At 49.2% G+C, this 17,237-nt stretch overlaps 1 protein-coding gene across 2 annotated transcripts; it reads right to left on the reverse strand.

Annotated features, from left to right (window-relative positions):
* Nucleotides 1-1,471: 1,471 nt before the first annotated feature.
* Nucleotides 1,472-16,011, reverse strand: UBXN6 (UBX domain protein 6). 2 transcript variants are annotated; one of them, XM_075903037.1, is made up of 11 exons: nucleotides 15,869-16,011; nucleotides 10,514-10,671; nucleotides 8,996-9,057; nucleotides 7,456-7,587; nucleotides 6,368-6,465; nucleotides 5,273-5,348; nucleotides 5,106-5,190; nucleotides 4,249-4,468; nucleotides 3,949-4,079; nucleotides 1,979-2,124; nucleotides 1,472-1,621 (listed from the first exon to the last, which is right to left on the reverse strand). In XM_075903037.1, exons 1-11 carry the CDS (start codon nucleotides 15,877-15,879, stop codon nucleotides 1,493-1,495), a joined length of 1,248 nt encoding a protein of 415 aa, XP_075759152.1. In that variant the 5' UTR covers nucleotides 15,880-16,011; the 3' UTR covers nucleotides 1,472-1,492. The 2 variants fall into 2 exon arrangements, with proteins under 2 accessions (XP_075759152.1, XP_075759153.1); XM_075903038.1 differs by lacking the exon at nucleotides 15,869-16,011 and adding an exon at nucleotides 15,650-15,807.
* Between the last annotated feature and the right edge of the window lie 1,226 nt (nucleotides 16,012-17,237).

Raw genomic sequence — 17,237 nt, forward strand, 5'->3', positions numbered from 1 at the left:
AAGACACTTCAGTAGTGAAAAATGTTGAAGGTGAAAGTGATGATACCTGTTGCCATGATCTTGAATTCAAGAACTACCCCCCCCCTTTAATCTTTAAGACCTACTTCTACCAAGTGGCTCTGTTAACTCATACTCCATCACTGAAGGTTAAAGTGAGAGGGAAGAGACTTTCAATTGTTTCCTTTTTCATACTATTTTACTCCTACCAGCATTTGGAGGAAATGCTGACTAGTAAACTCTAGTGGAGGAAAAGTGAACACACACTAAGCAGCATACTAAAGCCACACTGGGTCATATCTATATTAAGGAACAAGTATAAATATACACACTTTTTCTTTAGGCATAGCCAGTGACCTAACTCCCACCATCTCAAGTCGCTCTCAGAGGAACGTGAGTCTTGACAATTTTATACTTAAAGTGACTCTACCTGGTGCTGGGGTAGACCTTTGTCAAGTTGTAGCATGGCACTTGTTTTAGATCACCCCAGAGCAGCTCTGCCTCCAATTTCTCCATGCCGAGTTCACTACAGGTTGAACCTCTAGTCCAGCATCCTCAGGACCGGACAGGTGCCAAGCCACAGAAGGTCAATAGCCTAGTGGCATTACCAACACTTCCACTGCCTACTGGACTCTTAGCTAAATAGCAGCACAGAACACAGAGCCAGTACTCATAGCTATAAACAAAATGTACAGAACTGTGGGAAACCTGGCCACACCCATGGTAAGTGAACATTCAGCTAAAGCCATGCTGGACCAGGGAGTGCCAGATTAGAGAGGTTGAACCTGTGGCTTTTCCTACCTGCTCACCTGATCTCTACTTTGCCCTCCAACCAGAGGTAGCAATAGAAGTCTACTGCTGTCACATACAGGCTTGGTATCCCCCCCTTGGCACACCCTACCTTACTCAAGCCTACAAGGACCAGGAGGGAAGTTAACTCAAATCACTTGGCTCAAGGAAACTATTTCCAAATATTCCATTTAATGAGGCTAATATAAGTGTGTGCAGTTAGTGTTCCAACCAAGGCTCTGTATTGTGTACAATAGATGCACCAAGGAAAAGCTAAACACTAGTCCTGTCCACCATCACAACTCAATAGGGTAGCGCTGCAGCTGTCCTTTGCTACACTTCAGTAGTGTGGATTTTTCTTTTTAGTAGTTCTAGAAAAGATAAAAAGCTCTTGATTACTCTGGATGTTTAATAAGTAGTTATATAAAAGCAGCAAATGTAAAGTTTCTTTCTGGGCAGGACTGTCTTCAGACCTAAATCTGTTTAAACCAGTGTCTCTGTGGCAGCCCCTTAGAGACACACTCCTATCTGACTGGAGGGGATAATGCATTGAGCATTTGCTTACTGAGACCCGGCCTTCGAGTGCTCTAGCTAAAACAGAAGTCTTCCCTCAAACACGTTTGTGACAGTGAGGCAGCTTCTATTTCCATGCTCGAGGCAACAGCACATCATAGAGGCAACAGCGCTGAATCCAATCCTGTTTATTTCATGACAATATCTGGACAGCGGAAAGGAGTTCTGGTTTCAACAGGCTTCCTTTCTTCTCTTCCCCTGAAGCTTTTATGTCTGCCATGACAGCTGCATCCCATGCAAATGTCAGAAGAGCAGAGGGCACCTAGGACAGGTAGAAACATACAGGATCTCAGTAACTACACCAAAGCTGGTCAGGGAGTAGACTATTTGCAGCCCTTCAAAATGTTCTTCCAGGTGGCATGTTAGTTCTGGAAGAACTTTGCCAGGCAGGAAGACAGGACATATAGGTCAGGCTTGTGCAGAGTTCCTAGCCCTCTGGCAGGGGATGGTACAGCTTGTGACCAGGCTGAAGCTGAACGGCACTGAGCTGAGGACTAAGAGGCTCAGTGTTTCAACACATCCGACCACCCCTGGAAACAGAATGATTGCAATCCCATTTCCGTTCCCTGCAGAGTTTTGTATCTGCTGTAAGTAGCTTCATCTAAATCACTTTACTCACCAGCCCGCACTCATTGAACGCCACGTTCTCTTCCGTCAGTTTGAGACCTCCAGGGACAAATAGCTCAAAGGGCATCCAGTCATCCTGCAGCGCTTCCCTCACGAACGTGTAGAGCACAGACACGGGCTCCCGCGCATAGAATGTCCCTGAGGTGGGGAAATAAGGCAGAGAGAGCTTTTAAAACTGGTTTATAGGCCGACTCCCATTCACCTGCTCTCACTAAGGGTGTGTCTATTGCATTCCTCCTCCGAGAGAGAAATGCAAATACAGACAAACAAAATTGCAAATGAAGCACCCATTTTAATTTCCTGATTTGAATTTGCATAATTGCAGCTAGCCGCTTTTCCAAAAACCCTGTTTTTTCTCGAATACAGTATATTTCAAAAGGAAACCTTTTCTTCAAAATAACCCTTACTCCTTAAAAAAAAATGAGGTTTATGGGTTATTTCGAAGGAAGGGTTTCTTTTTGAAATAACCCCGTGGGGACCACGTTTTTCTCTTGAAATACGGTACTTCGAAAAGCAGCCAGCTGCAATTATGCAAATGAAGCACGGGAAATTCAAATCCGCATTTCATTTGCAATTTGTCTGCATTTGCATTCCTCTCTCAAAGGAGGAATGCAACAGACATACCCCAAGACCCTCAGTTTGCATAACTGGAGAACATTGTGCTAGTTCATTAGAGAAGGAACCAAGTTTGATATAATTTAATGCAACAAGTAAACAATTCATAGAAACACACTGGTCATCCCAAGAGCATCAAAGCAAGGCCATAAAATAACCTACTGTTGCACCTCTAACGTAAAAATAAAATCCACTGGAAAACTGTCTAAGATTCCAAGGGTCTCCTATTGCAGAATGAAAGGGGCCCTGTAGCTGGAGGATACCACAATGTGGGCATCACACGGATTGTTTTAATGAACCACTCCATGGAATCTGTAATGGGCACTAAATGGCTCATTTCCCATCAGCAGTGCGCAATCTCTTGTACAGCTTTAGAGTGGATCGGGGCACGGTGCTGATCAAGGAGGTCCCATATCTTTATACTCACCATTGATTTAGAGGGCGAGCGCTTTAGAGAAGTTTCTACAGAGACTGCAAAAATCTAGTTACCCCATTGTCTCAGTCCCATGCCGTCTAGAAGAGACCCAGCTGGTTTAGTTATTCTATCCCCATGTTGCCACGTTCTTTCCCATGGTCTTGCCAAGTTTATGCTTCTTGCTCTCAAGCTACAAAGCTGAATGTCTAGTTATCTGGGGTGTGTATTAGGGATGTTAAATATCGGTTAACTGAATAGTCGAGTAGCCTCATGAATTCTTATTGGTTAGTTGACTATTTTATAGTCTCCAGGGGCGGAGCCGGCAGTCAATGCACTCTGGCCTCACACCTGAGAAGCTCCCTGCCACTCCATGCTGCTGTCTCTGTATCAGAGGCAGCAGTGCAGGGTGCCAGGCGGGAGGTGGTCTGTGAAGGGAGCCAATGTATGTATTTATATTTCTTTAATTTAAAAACCAGCTCTCCTCATGGACCAGCTGCCTGGTGCCCTGCACTGCTGCCTCGCAGAACGCGGCAGCAGCGCAGAGTGGCAGTAGCCTCTGTCTTGGGGGGTTTGAGCTCCAGGACTTGGCACGAGCGGGAACTGAGCCGAGCTGCCTGCCCAGCTGGCTCCTTATATACTTTAAATGCAGAGCCGCAGCACTGGTAGTCCCAGACCCATCGCAAGCCAGAACTGAGCTGGGCTGCTGGCCAGCCTGCTAAAAAATGTAGTGGCAAGGGGAGGGGGGAGGGACAGGTTCTGCCTTGAGCACGGGGCTGGACTTGACGACCTCCTGAGGTCTCTTCCAGCTCTACGTTTCTATGAAATGCGTGTAGTCCATAGCATTAACCTATAAGCTTTTGCTTATTGGTTAATCGACTACACTAGTACATCCCTAGTGTGTGTGTAAGTTGCAAGGCATGGCCATCCTTTACCTTGTAGAATGTATCCATCAGGGAAACGGACTCGTAGCAGCGTATAGTTATATTTCCGCATTTCCCTCTGCTCGTCTCTCTCTCGCATAGCCTTTGTTCTCAGCATAGATGCCTTCTCCAGCGCTTCCGTCCTTTATGGACAAACAGTTTTGAACATGAAATAAAGCAAAGGGAGGGTGGGGGAGCGGTGAGATTTTCCTAGGCCAGAGTAACACATTCCATCTGTATGGTCAGCCCACCCTCCTGCCCCCAATTATGCAGATCTCTTACTTACAGTGCTCAGTGCTACAGGCCACTCACCGGAGCCGCTGTTCTCGCTTTAGCTCCTCTAGTGTGAGGTTGTAGAAATCGTGGGGCAGCTCAAACTGGGCAGCTTGAGGGGAGGGTTTGAAAACGCAGAGCTGGCGATCCAACTGGGCCTTCACTGGCTCTGAACTCACCAGCTGCTCCTTATAGTCCTGGAGCTCCTCCAGCTTAGGCAACACTTCCTCCTTCAGCACGTAGTACTCTTCTGTGGTCTCTACAAACACGCATGGGGCTTCAGCATCTTGTTTTCCCTTCGCCTCCACTCGCACTCCCCCCTGGTAGGAGGGTAGTCACGTCTCCCTCTGACCTAGTGGAAAGCACTCCCCAGAGCAAAACCCCCTGGGGCAACAAGCAAGCTGCAGGTTTGGGGGTGTGGGTAGAACGGTGATGCCACAACAGACAGCAGGTTTCAGAGTATTGCTCTCAACCTTCCGGAGTACGGCATCCCTTCCAGGAGTCTGATTTGCCTTGTGTACCCCAAATTACACCTCACTTCAAAACGACTTGCTTTACAAAATCAGACAAAAATACAGCAGTGTTACACCACACTGAAAAATGCTTATAGCTATATGATAAAATTGAGAAAGTAATCAACCAGAATAAAAATACTGTACTGTTTCAGTGTAGTCTATAGAGCAGTATAAACTACTACGAAATTTCAGTTTGTACTAACTGTAGCCTGTTGTAAAACTAGGTGTATATCTAGAGGAGCTGACGTGCCCCCTGGAAAACCTGCGTATAGCCCTGGTTGAGAAGGCTCTGACAGTGACCAAAGTTGCTTCCCAGAAATACCTTGCTAGCACCAACAAGTAGCTGACCCCCGTCTTAAATCTAAGAGTTAGATTTCTTGCCTTGTCCAGGAACAGGCAGCATTGCCTTCTCAAACCCAATGGCCTGGAAAAACTTGTGTGTCCCTTCTAGAGAATTTATCCTTTCCTAAAAGAGAAGGAGAGGGTTAGATGTCATCTGCCAGAGTGGGAATTCCTCAGTATGTCAATTGCAAGCGTTTGACCCTCACCTGAAACACTTTATTTTGCAGTTTGATTTTCCGGTATTTCTCCTCCTCTGGATGGAGGTGGATGTTATCCAGGTATCTGCAAAGGCAGGACTCTCTCACACTTCATTCACAACAGCAGGCCTGGATACTCGGCTCACTGGTGAACTTCTGGTCCCGTTTGAAAACATATTCCATGGGTCCAGAGATCTCCAAGTGCCCCCTCCACTAGCATCCTTCCCAGGCTTGTTTATCCCAAGCCAAATCTATTTCTGAGCACTCATTCATTGTACGAATTTCCTCGGTCCCCCTTCTCCAGAAAGAAGTCTTTAGAACTGCCCATGGAAGAGACATGGAAACACACAGGACAGAACCATAAAACTCAAAAGCCCTGTGAATAGGGTGAGATCGCTGAAGACGACTGGGCTTATTTGCATACCAGCATCCAGAATGTTCTTTGTGCACATTGCAGCTTGTTTCATGATGTCAGGAGCATAGCAATGGGTTCCCCCACTGCCCTCCCCGTCTGCTTTGCAGGCAAAGTCCAAAACCAAAGCCTGACTCAGAGGGTACTCACTTGTCACTCACATGTTCCACCTGGAGGTGCCTAGTTCTAGGACTGCAGGGCCCACTTTTATGATCTACTCCAGGAGCAGGAAACCCTTTTTCAGTCAGGGGCCTCACTTCAGTGAGAAGCAAAAAGCAACACACCTCACTGACCTGGCTCCTAACATTAAAATTAAAACATCTCACTGGCTCCCAACAAGCTCATGTTCCAGCCCTCAGAGGGGGGAGAAGGGAGGGGGCCCCCCACCTACCAGATCCAAGTAAGCTGGGGATCTAGGTTCCTGATCCCCATCTAGTCAGTCCATTTCCCCCCATTCACAAGTTGTGTCTCCTTGACTACGCACTGTCCAGTCTAAGACTTCAGGAAACGTTTCCAAATCTTCCCCTTCAGTTTTCCTTCGGGCACCACGTACAGTACAAGAAAATCCCTTCCCCATTAACCTTCCGGGAAAGGGGCAATTGCTTGCACCCAACCCCTTCTCACCCAGAGAAGCAACAGATTCTAGGCAGGCCACCTGGGAGCTGAGCTGCCCAAGGCTTTCACACACTTACTTAGCAATGGTCTCAACACCAAGTTTCACCTTCTCTCGGTCCCTGTTGAAGGTGTGAATCTCCATGATGGAAGCAGCCACTGGGTCTTTAGCGGAATGCTGAAGGAGAAGGACAGAAGCTAGTCACAGAGGGGCCAGCTGATTGGTCCTGCCAATTTCAGAACTAGGGACGTAATAGCGTAATCGGTGATTAACTGATAACCATAAGCTTATAGGTTACTGCTATAGACTACAAACATTCTGCCCCTCCTGTCTTGCCGGTACAATTTTTTAACAGGCTGGGCAGCAGCTGGGCTGAGACCTGGATCGTGCTGAGTCTGGGACCTACCCCTGCTGCGGCTCTGCATTGAAAGTGTATCAGGGCAGGCAGCCCGACTCAGTTCCAACTCGCACCAGGTCTGGGAGCTCAGATCCCCAGCCCAGACAGGGGCTGCTGCCACCCTGTGCTGCTGCCTCTATCAGAGGCAGCAGGGCAGGGCAACAGGCAGCCGGTCTGCAAAGGGAACTGGTTTTTAAACTGGATCCCCTTGCGGACCAGCTCCCACCTGACACCCCGCGCTACTGCCTCTGATACAGAAGCAGTAGTGCGGAAAGGCAGGGGGCTCCTCAGGAGAGGGGCTGGAGCACACTGGCTGCTGGCCCCACCCCCGGGGACTACAGAATAGTCGAGTAACCAATAAGAATTCATGAGGTGAATTCACTATTCAATTAACTGATATTTAGAATCCTTACTCAGAACCAGAGGGTTCCGGATAGCAGTCTCCTACCAAGCTCAGAGGAAGGAATCAGAGCAGGCATTTGTCAGCAACTCTCTTCAAGGACTGTAAATCCAGATGAGGAGATAGAAGCTTGGAGCGAGAAAGTGGGGACAGCAGAGGGCTGTAATTTTGAGAGGTGGCGATAGAGGAGAGTGCACGTTGTTCTACACAGAGTATCCAACCCTGGGCTGCCTGAGAATCTGGCTGAGACCACAGCGGCCCCATGGCATTTCCAACAGGTTACGTTGCACTTGGAGACCACACCAAGGATTTAGTGAGATGGATGGCAGAAAACAGCGAACATCTGTGGCCAGCAGAGGACCTCACTTACACAGAGGATGGCCTCTTTTATGTGCGCTTCCTTCTGGTCTTTCCTTACGGTGGCCCCAGTTAGTGGGCAAATGAAATAGACCCCCGACACCGACAGTCCTGCTGTTTCTTCCTCAACTGCAGGCACGGGCCCCTGAAGAAAGAGCTGAAATCAAACGGTGGTTCGAAAGGGGAGAACGTTTGATTCCCATCTCCCCCATGCACAACTCTCTTGCTAGTGCAACTCATGGAAACTATTCAGAGTAGGGACGTGAACGTATAACCCGCAGACAGTTAACTGATAGGCCTGGGCTCATCAGCTAACGTTCATGATTACACACAGGCTCCCCCCACCTCCCACTGCTGCCTCTATCAGAAGTAGGCTTAAACGCCAGCTCCTGGGGAGCTGCTGCTGCCTGTGACAGGGATGGCAAGCGGGAGCCTGTACACATGGGAAGCCAGCTTAAAAGCATGCAGGCGGCACACACCGGCTCCCGGAGAGCAGCCTATCATCCCACACTGCTGCCTCTGTATCAGAGGCAACAGCGTGGGGAAGCAGCCAGCTCCCCAGAAGTGCACCAGCTCCCAGGAGCCAGGTGTGTGTAATCACTGGAAAATTCAGCGGTTACATATTTACACCATCACCCACATTTTAACATCCCTATTTCAGAGGGGAGATGCCAGTCTCATATCTCAGCATGTTTCCCGGACCGTGTGGGTTATTCGGCAGCACCGTGCAATGCTTCCAAAGGCTTAACTCGGATCCCTTCTAATATAGTGGAAAGTACTAAAGGCATTCTGCGGAGATACCAGCAACAAGCATGCCACATCCAAGCAGAGGAATTGATTGCTACCAAGCAAGTCACCCAAGGTTTGCAAAGCGTTCCTACCGAGTGCTTGGCAGCCCTGAAGTCAGAGTGATTCCCGCCACTAGAGGTCAACACTTTCAGTCATGTTAAAAAGACTCGGCTGGAGCAGCAGATGTTTCCATTACTCTCAGAGCCACAGGTAAAACACCAGATTCCATTATCATGGCTCCCACCAAGCCGCCCCGTGATTCAGGAGTAGGCCTGCTGACCTGTAGCATAAGGTACTACCCATAAGTACTCAAATGCGGCCCAGGGCCAAACAATAGGAGTAACTCTCCTACACGCAAAGGAACTCAGGGTCAGCCCAGAGATGTTTCAGTCAAGGCGTTTTCAAAAAGGGGGTAAAAGAGGGTGTAAAAATAGGTGTTGTCCTGCACCAAGTGCAGAATCACTCCTCTGACTCCACAGCAATTGCTCTTCTCTCCTGCAGCCTGCTGACCTTGGGCGGGGGGAGGGGGGGTTAGTGAGCAAGACAAATTAGGAGAGATGCCATAGTATGAGCTGAAGGGTTTTATGCTCTCTGAACCACACACAGCTATTTCTCTGCTTGTTTCTGAAGTCAGACTCAAATGCACAGTCCCCACCGTGCGGGGGCTGGTATCTCCTTCCCTAGAAGATGCTCAAACTTCCTTATTTAGGGATTCTCTAATGCACAGGGATCACATGCCCTTGATTAGCAGCATCACCTCATACCTTGTCATCCGCAGAAAGTCTTCTCTCGCTCACTGCTGCTTCAGCCAGAAGCTCCTTTTTCACTAGGAGGCATAAATTCAGGTTAGGATGGCTGATGTGGTGCAACCCAATGAATTACACAGGGTTGGGGCAGGGAAGCAGCAGTCGGGACAGGCCTGGGCTAAATCTGGCCTGCCAAGCCACTGGATCCGGCCTGTGGACACAGCAGGGAGCCGCAGGCAGGCTCCCCTGCTTGCCTTGAAGCCCCGCATGCTGCTCAGAAAAGCAGCTCCTGGGCCATCTCCCTTTCAAAACTGTAATCCCCAAGGGGAGGGCTTCAGGCACTGCCTCCATCCCCAGCACAATCCCATTATCCAGCTTCTGGGCAGAAACTAGCCAATGGGAGCTGCCTGAGTAACAGGCAGCCACGAAGTACCATGCTCCCCTTCTGTCCGGCTCAGTTATTCACACAAGCACATGGCTGGGTAGGCAGGCTGGCTGGGAAACATTTTAAGCCCTGTAAGCATTTAGTTCTGCAGACAGGCAGGCAGGTTTGGCTGCTGGCTGGTAAGTCTCCTGGCCAGAGGCTGCCTCTGGCACCCCAGCGTCTCCCTTCCCCAACCTCTGCTCCTCCCACCCTTCTAGTGCACATACCCAAATCCTCTGCCCTGTCCTGCACCCATACTCCCTCCCAGATCTGGCATTCCAATCTCCTGCCCCAGATCACAATCCCCTCCTAACCTAGGTCACCTCCCAAAAGCCTGCATCCCATTCCCCTGCCCTAGATCAGTGATTTTCAACCTTTTTTTATAAAGTATCCCTTTAAAAATAAATAAATAAATAAAGTACCCCCAGTACTTAGTTTTCAGAAACAATTTTTTCTACCATTGTAACACGTTAGTTTAAACAACTTAATCATAGCTGGAGTGTAAAACTTAAAAATTCAGTTTTCTCCAAATTGCAGTTGTGTTGACATACTCCCCGACTTCTTGAGTACCCCTAAGAGTACTCGTACTACTGCCCTAGGTGATGACCACCTCCTTCACACAAACTCCCTCCCAGACCCCATTATCCCTCCAGCACCCCAATCCCTTACCTCAAGCTCCCTTCTGCACCCAACCTCCATCCCAGACCCCGCACTTCCTCCTTTAAAATGGAAAAGCGCGGCCCTCAACCACTTTACAAAGTCTTGGAGTGGCCCCCTGTCAAAAATTATTGCCAACCCGAGTCAGGCAGGTGGTTCATCTTTGCTATCTGGCCTCTGGCAGTGAGTTGGAACACGAGGCTTCAAGAGAATGCAACCCCCTGCTCCCAAGAGTGCCTCTAGCTGGTTGTGCAAAGCCATCTATGGAGTGTGAAAGCACAGGACACTAGCTCCTCACCCTGCCAGTCTCACAGATGGAAATGCCACTGAGACGAGTGCAGGCTTCGCTGGGCCAAACAGGCTGGGGGAGACTTTCCCTGTGAACGGGCACTCGGTCGAGGCACAAATATGCCTGTCATGCCCCTGCACCCATAAGGAACGGTGGCTGTTCTTACCTTGATTCTTGATGGCGTCTTGGGAAGAAGGGAGCCGAGGCTTGGGTTTCTGCTCCAGCCGAGCCAAGGCTGCAGCTGCCGCCATCTGGGCCTCATTTGTGGGGCCTTGGCGAGACTTTGGGGTCACCGCTTTTGGCTTTTCTTTAGGGGCCCTTTCCCTGGCGGATGAAAGAAAGGCACAAATAAATGAACATTCTTAGCAGGTGAAGCAGAACTCTGCGCTGTCCCCACTCCAGCCACCACCAAGCTGCGCTGCTGCAAGACTCCCAACTGCTGGAGCTCTCTGGTCCGGCAACATCTGTGAACCACAGAGGTTCAATGCAGAGTTATGTTCACCTCACTTACAGGAGCAAATCAGGATGTGTGTATTTCCCTTTATTTTACCCAGGCTATAGATCAGGGGTAGCCAACCCATTACAGTCAAAGAGCCAAAATAGTGGTGGACATAGCGCAAAGAGCCAAGGGAAAAAAGTTGTTGGGGGAGAGGAGAGGAAGACACTGCCCCTTTAAATGAAAACTCGGGTTTGGCTTCTTGCCGGTGCTATTTTGCCAGCGCCACTTTGCTTCACAGGGAACCGGAGGCCCTTTGTATGGGTGCAGAGGCAGCTTTGTGGGCTGGTCACCCCTGCTATAGATTATTAAAAGGAGGTTTATAAAATCCAGTTCTCCCCCACCCCCAGATGTTTACCTAGTGAAACTGTCTCCATCTGATCAATAGAGACTGATGAGTTTCATATTCTGGCTATCATGCTGTGGCACTGGGACACTGTATTTGGGTTATAGACACAACAGGAGACACTTAAACAACAAATAGTCTAGGAGCACCTTAGAGGATAACAAAACATGTAGATGGTATCATGAGCTTTCGTGGGGACAACCTACTTGTTCAGATGACAACAGAAGACAGTTTAAGTTCAAACAACTCTTCTTTAAGGTTAATAAGTTACATATAACGCAATTCAGAGATCTGGGATCTGAACTTCTGAGTCATTGTCAATTGGAGTGGTAGGTGCTTTTAAGCTGCAGGTACTTAGTGCCTCTGAAAATCAGGCTCTGAAATGGTAGTTTAACTCTTTAAGTACACGGTGGGCTGGTCTACACTGAGACCTTACATCAGCATAGCTTTGAGTCTCAGGGATGTGAAAAACCCACACTCCTGAGAGGTGCAGCTGTGATCTACCCCACAGCGTAGACAGTTCTAAACTGACCGAAGGACTCTTCCATCAATGTAGCTACTGCAGCCAGGGGAGAATCCCTCCATCGGCGTCACTAGTGTCTACACTGAAGTACGATATTGGTGAGTGCAGCTGTGCCACTAGTGTTTAAGAGTAGACAAGCCCTAAGCCTCAGGTTAAAGGTGATCCACAGAGGTGCTATGTTCTTGTTACATAGAAAAGAAACATGGAGTTGGGATTACATTAGAACGTCAGTTCTTTGTTTACCCTGGAAGACTATGGGCACTTAGAAGGATGCCACTGGATGCTCTGAAAGGAACCCAATTGCTTGAGAATGTGGGTTTTTTTCAGACCTAAATTACTAACTCCAACTTCACTCAGACAATTGAGAGAACAGCTCTTTGCCAAACTGCTTTAATAAGCACTCAAACATGCCTGAGTCATACAAGACATCCTTCATCAAACTCAAGGAAGACAGAAGACAAGCAGGATTTAAAAAAAAAAAAAAAAAAAAAAAAAGGAAAGATTTGGGCCTTTATAAGGCAGCAAAAAGGCACCTTTCCCTTCTAAGGGTACGTCTACACAGCAGCGGAATACTGACGTTATGCCGAAATAACAGTGTGCATCTACACTACAAGTCTTTATTTTGAAATAAATGTCGAGCTGAAGGACTTCTTACTCTGACTCCTGGTAACCTTCATTTCACAAGGGGTACGGGAAGGCAAAGAAAGAGTGTTCTTCCTTTGACTTCCTGCTGTGTAGACAGCACCAAAAGCTGAATTAAGCTATTTTGACTTAAGAACATAAGAATGGCCATACTGGGTCAGACCAAGGGTCCATCTAGCCCAGTATCCTGTCTGCCGACAGTGGCCAATACCAGTTGTCCCAGAGGAAGGGAACACAACAGGTAATCCTCACACGATCCCTCTCCTGTCACCCATTTCCAGACAACCAGCAGCTAGGGACACCATTCTCAACCTCTATGATGTAGCTCCAACTGACGTAGCTGAAGTAGTGTAGCTTAATTCAACTTTAGCCCTGCTGTGTAGGCATACCCTGAGAGATGGACCCATTTTTCCAAGATACTCTTCCTCCATAAGAACAAGAAGGCCGTTGTGTATCAAAGGCTTATACGCAACATGCAAGCAGGAAAGTCCTGAAGACTGCACCCACTACAAAACATGGATACATTTAGGAATGGAGAATGTGTGCTGCTAGCAGAAAACAGAATTTAATGTTTCCAGCTGCTCTGCAAAACATCCACCCTCACCAGAGTATAATTTCAAAGAGCACTACACAGAACAGCACCAAGAACAGGCTTGATCGGGAAGCAACTGTAGATGCTCAGTGACATCATAGCTTTATAAGGTCACAAAAAAACCTGATGCCCTTGCTAGGTAGCATTACTGCTCAGTGACCGTGAAGCAGTTTGTCAAGCCTGTGCGCCCAAAGTTTGGAGCAATAAATACAACTGGATTCATAGGATCATAGAGCTGGAAGAGACCTCAGGAGGTCTTCAAGTCCAGCCCCCTGCCCAAGACAGGACCAATCACAACTTTCATTGTCCCTGAAAGCCACAGAAAATTGGATTCAATAGATGATCTCAACTACAAATCTCTTGCAACTTTTAAGAAATATTGTTATTGAAAAGTTCTGTTATTAAACTAATGTTTTAGCAGTTTCCTTCAGGATTTAGGATGGAACTGGGGACTCTGGCCTTCTTTGAGTGTGTATTTGAATAGTGCAGCAGGGCTGAGATCAAGCATATGAAATTCACATAGAAACTAAACAAATAATATAGAAAGTGAGAATACATAGTGCAACACTGACTAGGTCAGGTCACCGAACAGTTAAATTCCAGTCTAGATGCACTTTCACCATTACTAATCCATGTATTGGCCTAATGTCTTAAACTTATTTTGAAACATTTACTGAACCTGAAAACATGACCTAGTTCATCAATATTGTTTTGTAGCCCAGACAGACCTTGTGACAGTAAGCCTATAAACTGCTTCATTCTGATTGCACCTTTGCTTTCTACAGGCAAGGGGTTTGTCTTCAAGGAAATTTTACCAGCCACTGTCACCTGAACCAGTGGAGTTTGGGATTCCAAGAATTTATATAATACAAAGCAATCCTTTTCATCTTTGATTGTTCTCAACATATTAGGCCTTAAAACAGTCAACACCACACACCCTTGTGATTTTAATTCCCAGTATGGTTATTCTACGTTCACTCAGCTGCCATATTTCATAAACAGCTGCAGGACAATGATATTCAGGAAGGTGACTATCCCACAACATGGTGAGGTTCTGTATTTGTCTTAACTGCCTCCAATCCTGTTCCTTTACAAGTCAAATGATTTTTCGATTAGCATCATTTCCCCAAACTTACTTTGGTATCTGAAAATCAGCCACAAGAATAGCAATTCTGTGGTCAGATGTGGACCCAGTGCAGCTTCAGGGAACAATCAGCTCTTGGCTTGGCAGGAGCTGGTACAGCAAACAGGAGTAAAAGCCTGTTTGTGCCAAAAGAGTCAGGAGCTCTGACTCAGATACCTGAATCAGGTAAACACTTCTTCAGAGCTACAGTATTTTTTTTTCTATTTAGTGGAAGTGTGTTTTTGAGTCTAAAGCTAAAAGTGATACAAGGAAAATAAAGTTGTTCCTCTGGTGGTGTATGCTGTACCCTACTGCAAAAGTCCTCAGTCCTCCAAACCTACAGTAGGCCTGGTCTGCAGCGCCTAGCGCAGAGGATCCCAGAGCTTGACACATTTTGGAGGAGTAGAGCAAGAGGGAACCAAGGAAGCTCCTGGGAAAGCAATGAGGAGTCCTATGGCACCTTACAGACTAACAGATTTATTGGAGCAAAAGCTTTCATGGGCTTTCGTCAGATGCATGTAGTAGAAATTCCAGAGGCAGGTATAAATATACAGGCATAAGAAAAGAGTACCAATCAAGAGTAAGGCTAGAGAGAAAGAGGTAAATTCAGTCAGAAAGGATGAGGCCCACTTCTAGCAGCTGATGTGGAGGTGTGAAGACCAAGAGAGGAGAAACTGCTTTTGTACTTGGCTAGCCATGCACAGTCAATTGGGAAAAGGGGATGAAGACTGGGGATGCAGATTACAGAAAAATCCACTGAATTGGTTAACTGGTTAAACAGGATACCACAAAGGGTCGGATAGTTTAGAGTCACCAGGATACAACCTGGGTGGAAGTAAATGTGGGTGCCGAACCTGGGTGTGGGGGAGAGAAGCTGGGAGAGAAAGGAACAGCACAAGTGGGGAAGGAGCAGAGATCTGAACTTGAGTCTGAAGAAGTGGAGTGGGGGGATAAGAGATGGGGAAGCGGGGAGAAGGGAACAGCCGGGGCGGGGGGAGGGGTCGTCTGAAAAAAAAAAAAAAACAACCTCAGGAATGAGAAGAGCCAACAGCGTAAGCGGTTTGGGGGCTAAGAGAACCGAACTCGGGCGGAGGGGAGATGAGAAGAGGGTCCAGCCCAGGCAGCTGGGATCTGAACCCAGGTCCCAGGAGGAACAGACCAGCCAGCAGGGAGCTGGGACCCGAACCCGTCTCACGTGTCCCCCCCGTGCAGCCCAGGCCCCACGCCACAGACTCTGTTACTCGACCGCAGCCTTGGGCAGGGGTTAATGGCAGAAAGGCGGTTTGGGATCCAGAAGCGGAGAAGCACCACGGAGGAGATGGGAGTCCTGGGGCTGGATCCCTCGTTGCCACCAACAGCATCACCCAGCCCAACTCACAGTGGAGCAGGCACCTCCCCCCACCACCCACCCAACGCTCCCCCCCCACTCCTCCCCCCCCACCACCCACCCAACGCTCCCCCCCCTCACTCCTCCCCCCCCACCACCCACCCAACGCTCCCCCCCCTCACTCCTCCCCCCCACCACCCACCCAACGCTCCCCCCCTCACTCCTCCCCCCCCAGCCGCCCCTCCCCCACTACCTGGGCTGCTCCGCCAGCTTTTGGCCCGGCCCCGCGGTTTTGAATTTCATGTCCGCTTTGATGTCCTGGAAGAATTTCCGCATGATGGCGGCGGCGCGGGGGGGGAGGGGGGCGGGGAGAGACGGGCCGGCCCCGCACAACAAAACACCTGCGGAGCCCCCTTCCTCTCAGCCACCGGAAACAGGAAGCCCCGCCTCCCGCTGCGGGCACGTGACTTACCGAGCGGCCATCGGCCTCTTGGAACGGGCGGGAAGCGGCGGGGGGCGGGGCCAGAGCCTGGCGCCTGCGCCCTTCAGGCACCTCACGCGCCTCCTTGTGTGACGAGCCCGGCAGGGGCGCTCTAGGCCTCCCCCCCGCCTCTCTATGGTGCGTGAGGTCCGCCAAGCGCCAGCGGCGGGTCTGACCTCGCTTTACCTCGAGCACTGGCCCTGCCCCTCCCCCACCCCTCCCCCCAGCCTCAGCGCCGCACGTGCCTCTCCCCCCCATTGCTCTTCCTATCCCCTCCCCCATTCCTTCCCTCCCACCCCTCCCCCCAGCCCCACATGTGTGTCCCCCCCTTCTTCCTATACCAGGCCCCCGACCCTTCCCCCAACCTTAGCGCCACACGTGCCCAGCCTTTGCCCCCAGCTGGGGTGACCAGCTTGGGGGGGGGGGATACAGGGACAGGACAGGTGAGGGACACTGCTGCGTTTGAAGGGGCATTTCGGGGAACCCCCTCTTGGTGTAGCCTGCCGTCTATTTCAGCCATGTCCATTTCTGGTCCCCTCCTGGATACAGTGCAATGCTCACAGGCTTCAACCTTCCTGCCTAAAACTCAAAGACTTCTTCTTATTTAATATATTTCAGTGCATCTTAAAAGAAGGGAACGGTGACCAGGAATGGTCCCTTACAGCAGCGATTTTCAGCCAGGGTTCCGCAGACCGAGGGGGGTCTGCAGCCTCAGCTAAGATTTGCAAAGGGTAAGGCTGAGAGCCACGGCCTTAAGGAATGGGAGGGCATACTCATGACCAACCTACCCCCAGCACCACACTGCATTCCCCCTGACCCCAGCCCCCCAAACCCAAGCCTTCATACATTGTGCTTCTCCTGCCTTCACACTGGCACCCACTGCCCCCTTTTGGCACTCAGCTCCCCACACCATGTACCCCCACAACCCTTTGCCTACCTACAGCCCTCCCCCACCACTGTCTACCCCCTACTTTCACACCCAGCTCTCTTCACCTTTTCTCCTGGTTCCCCCTGCTGTCCCATTATTACAGCAACCTTTACTCACATGAGCAGCCTCATTAGCATTGTTCGCACAATGGCACTAAAGTTACTCATGTGTCTCAATGACCATCTTAGCTGGCCTACCAGGAACATCCAGAGCTAAAAGCACAAGCTGCCACAACTTGAAGTAAAGAGCCAAGACTGTAGCCAGAGGCTATAAGCAGCTTATATCCTCAGCACAGGAGAATCTGTAACACACATTCACTCACCATATGATTGCAGGGTCAGGACCCTAGATCATCAGGTAACATCTGAACAGGGTCCTTTGTCATTTAATTTGCTCTGCAAAGCTCCTAACTTGCTTTTAGATGCTATTCTA

Source organism: Pelodiscus sinensis, chromosome 19 (assembly GCF_049634645.1).
Source record: "Pelodiscus sinensis isolate JC-2024 chromosome 19, ASM4963464v1, whole genome shotgun sequence".
NCBI classification, from domain to species: Eukaryota; Metazoa; Chordata; order Testudines; family Trionychidae; genus Pelodiscus; species Pelodiscus sinensis.

Coding starts and splice junctions, on each gene's coding strand:
- UBXN6 (XM_075903038.1), bottom strand. CDS start 15,732: ATGCGGAAATTCTTCCAGGACATCAAAGCGGACATGAAATTCAAAACC. Junction 5,349..6,367: donor GGTGTTGAGACCATTGCTAA/GTAAGTGTGTGA, acceptor CTGCCTTTGCAG/ATACCTGGATAACATCCACC. Junction 1,622..1,978: donor CGTTCAATGAGTGCGGGCTG/GTGAGTAAAGTG, acceptor TACCTGTCCTAG/GTGCCCTCTGCTCTTCTGAC.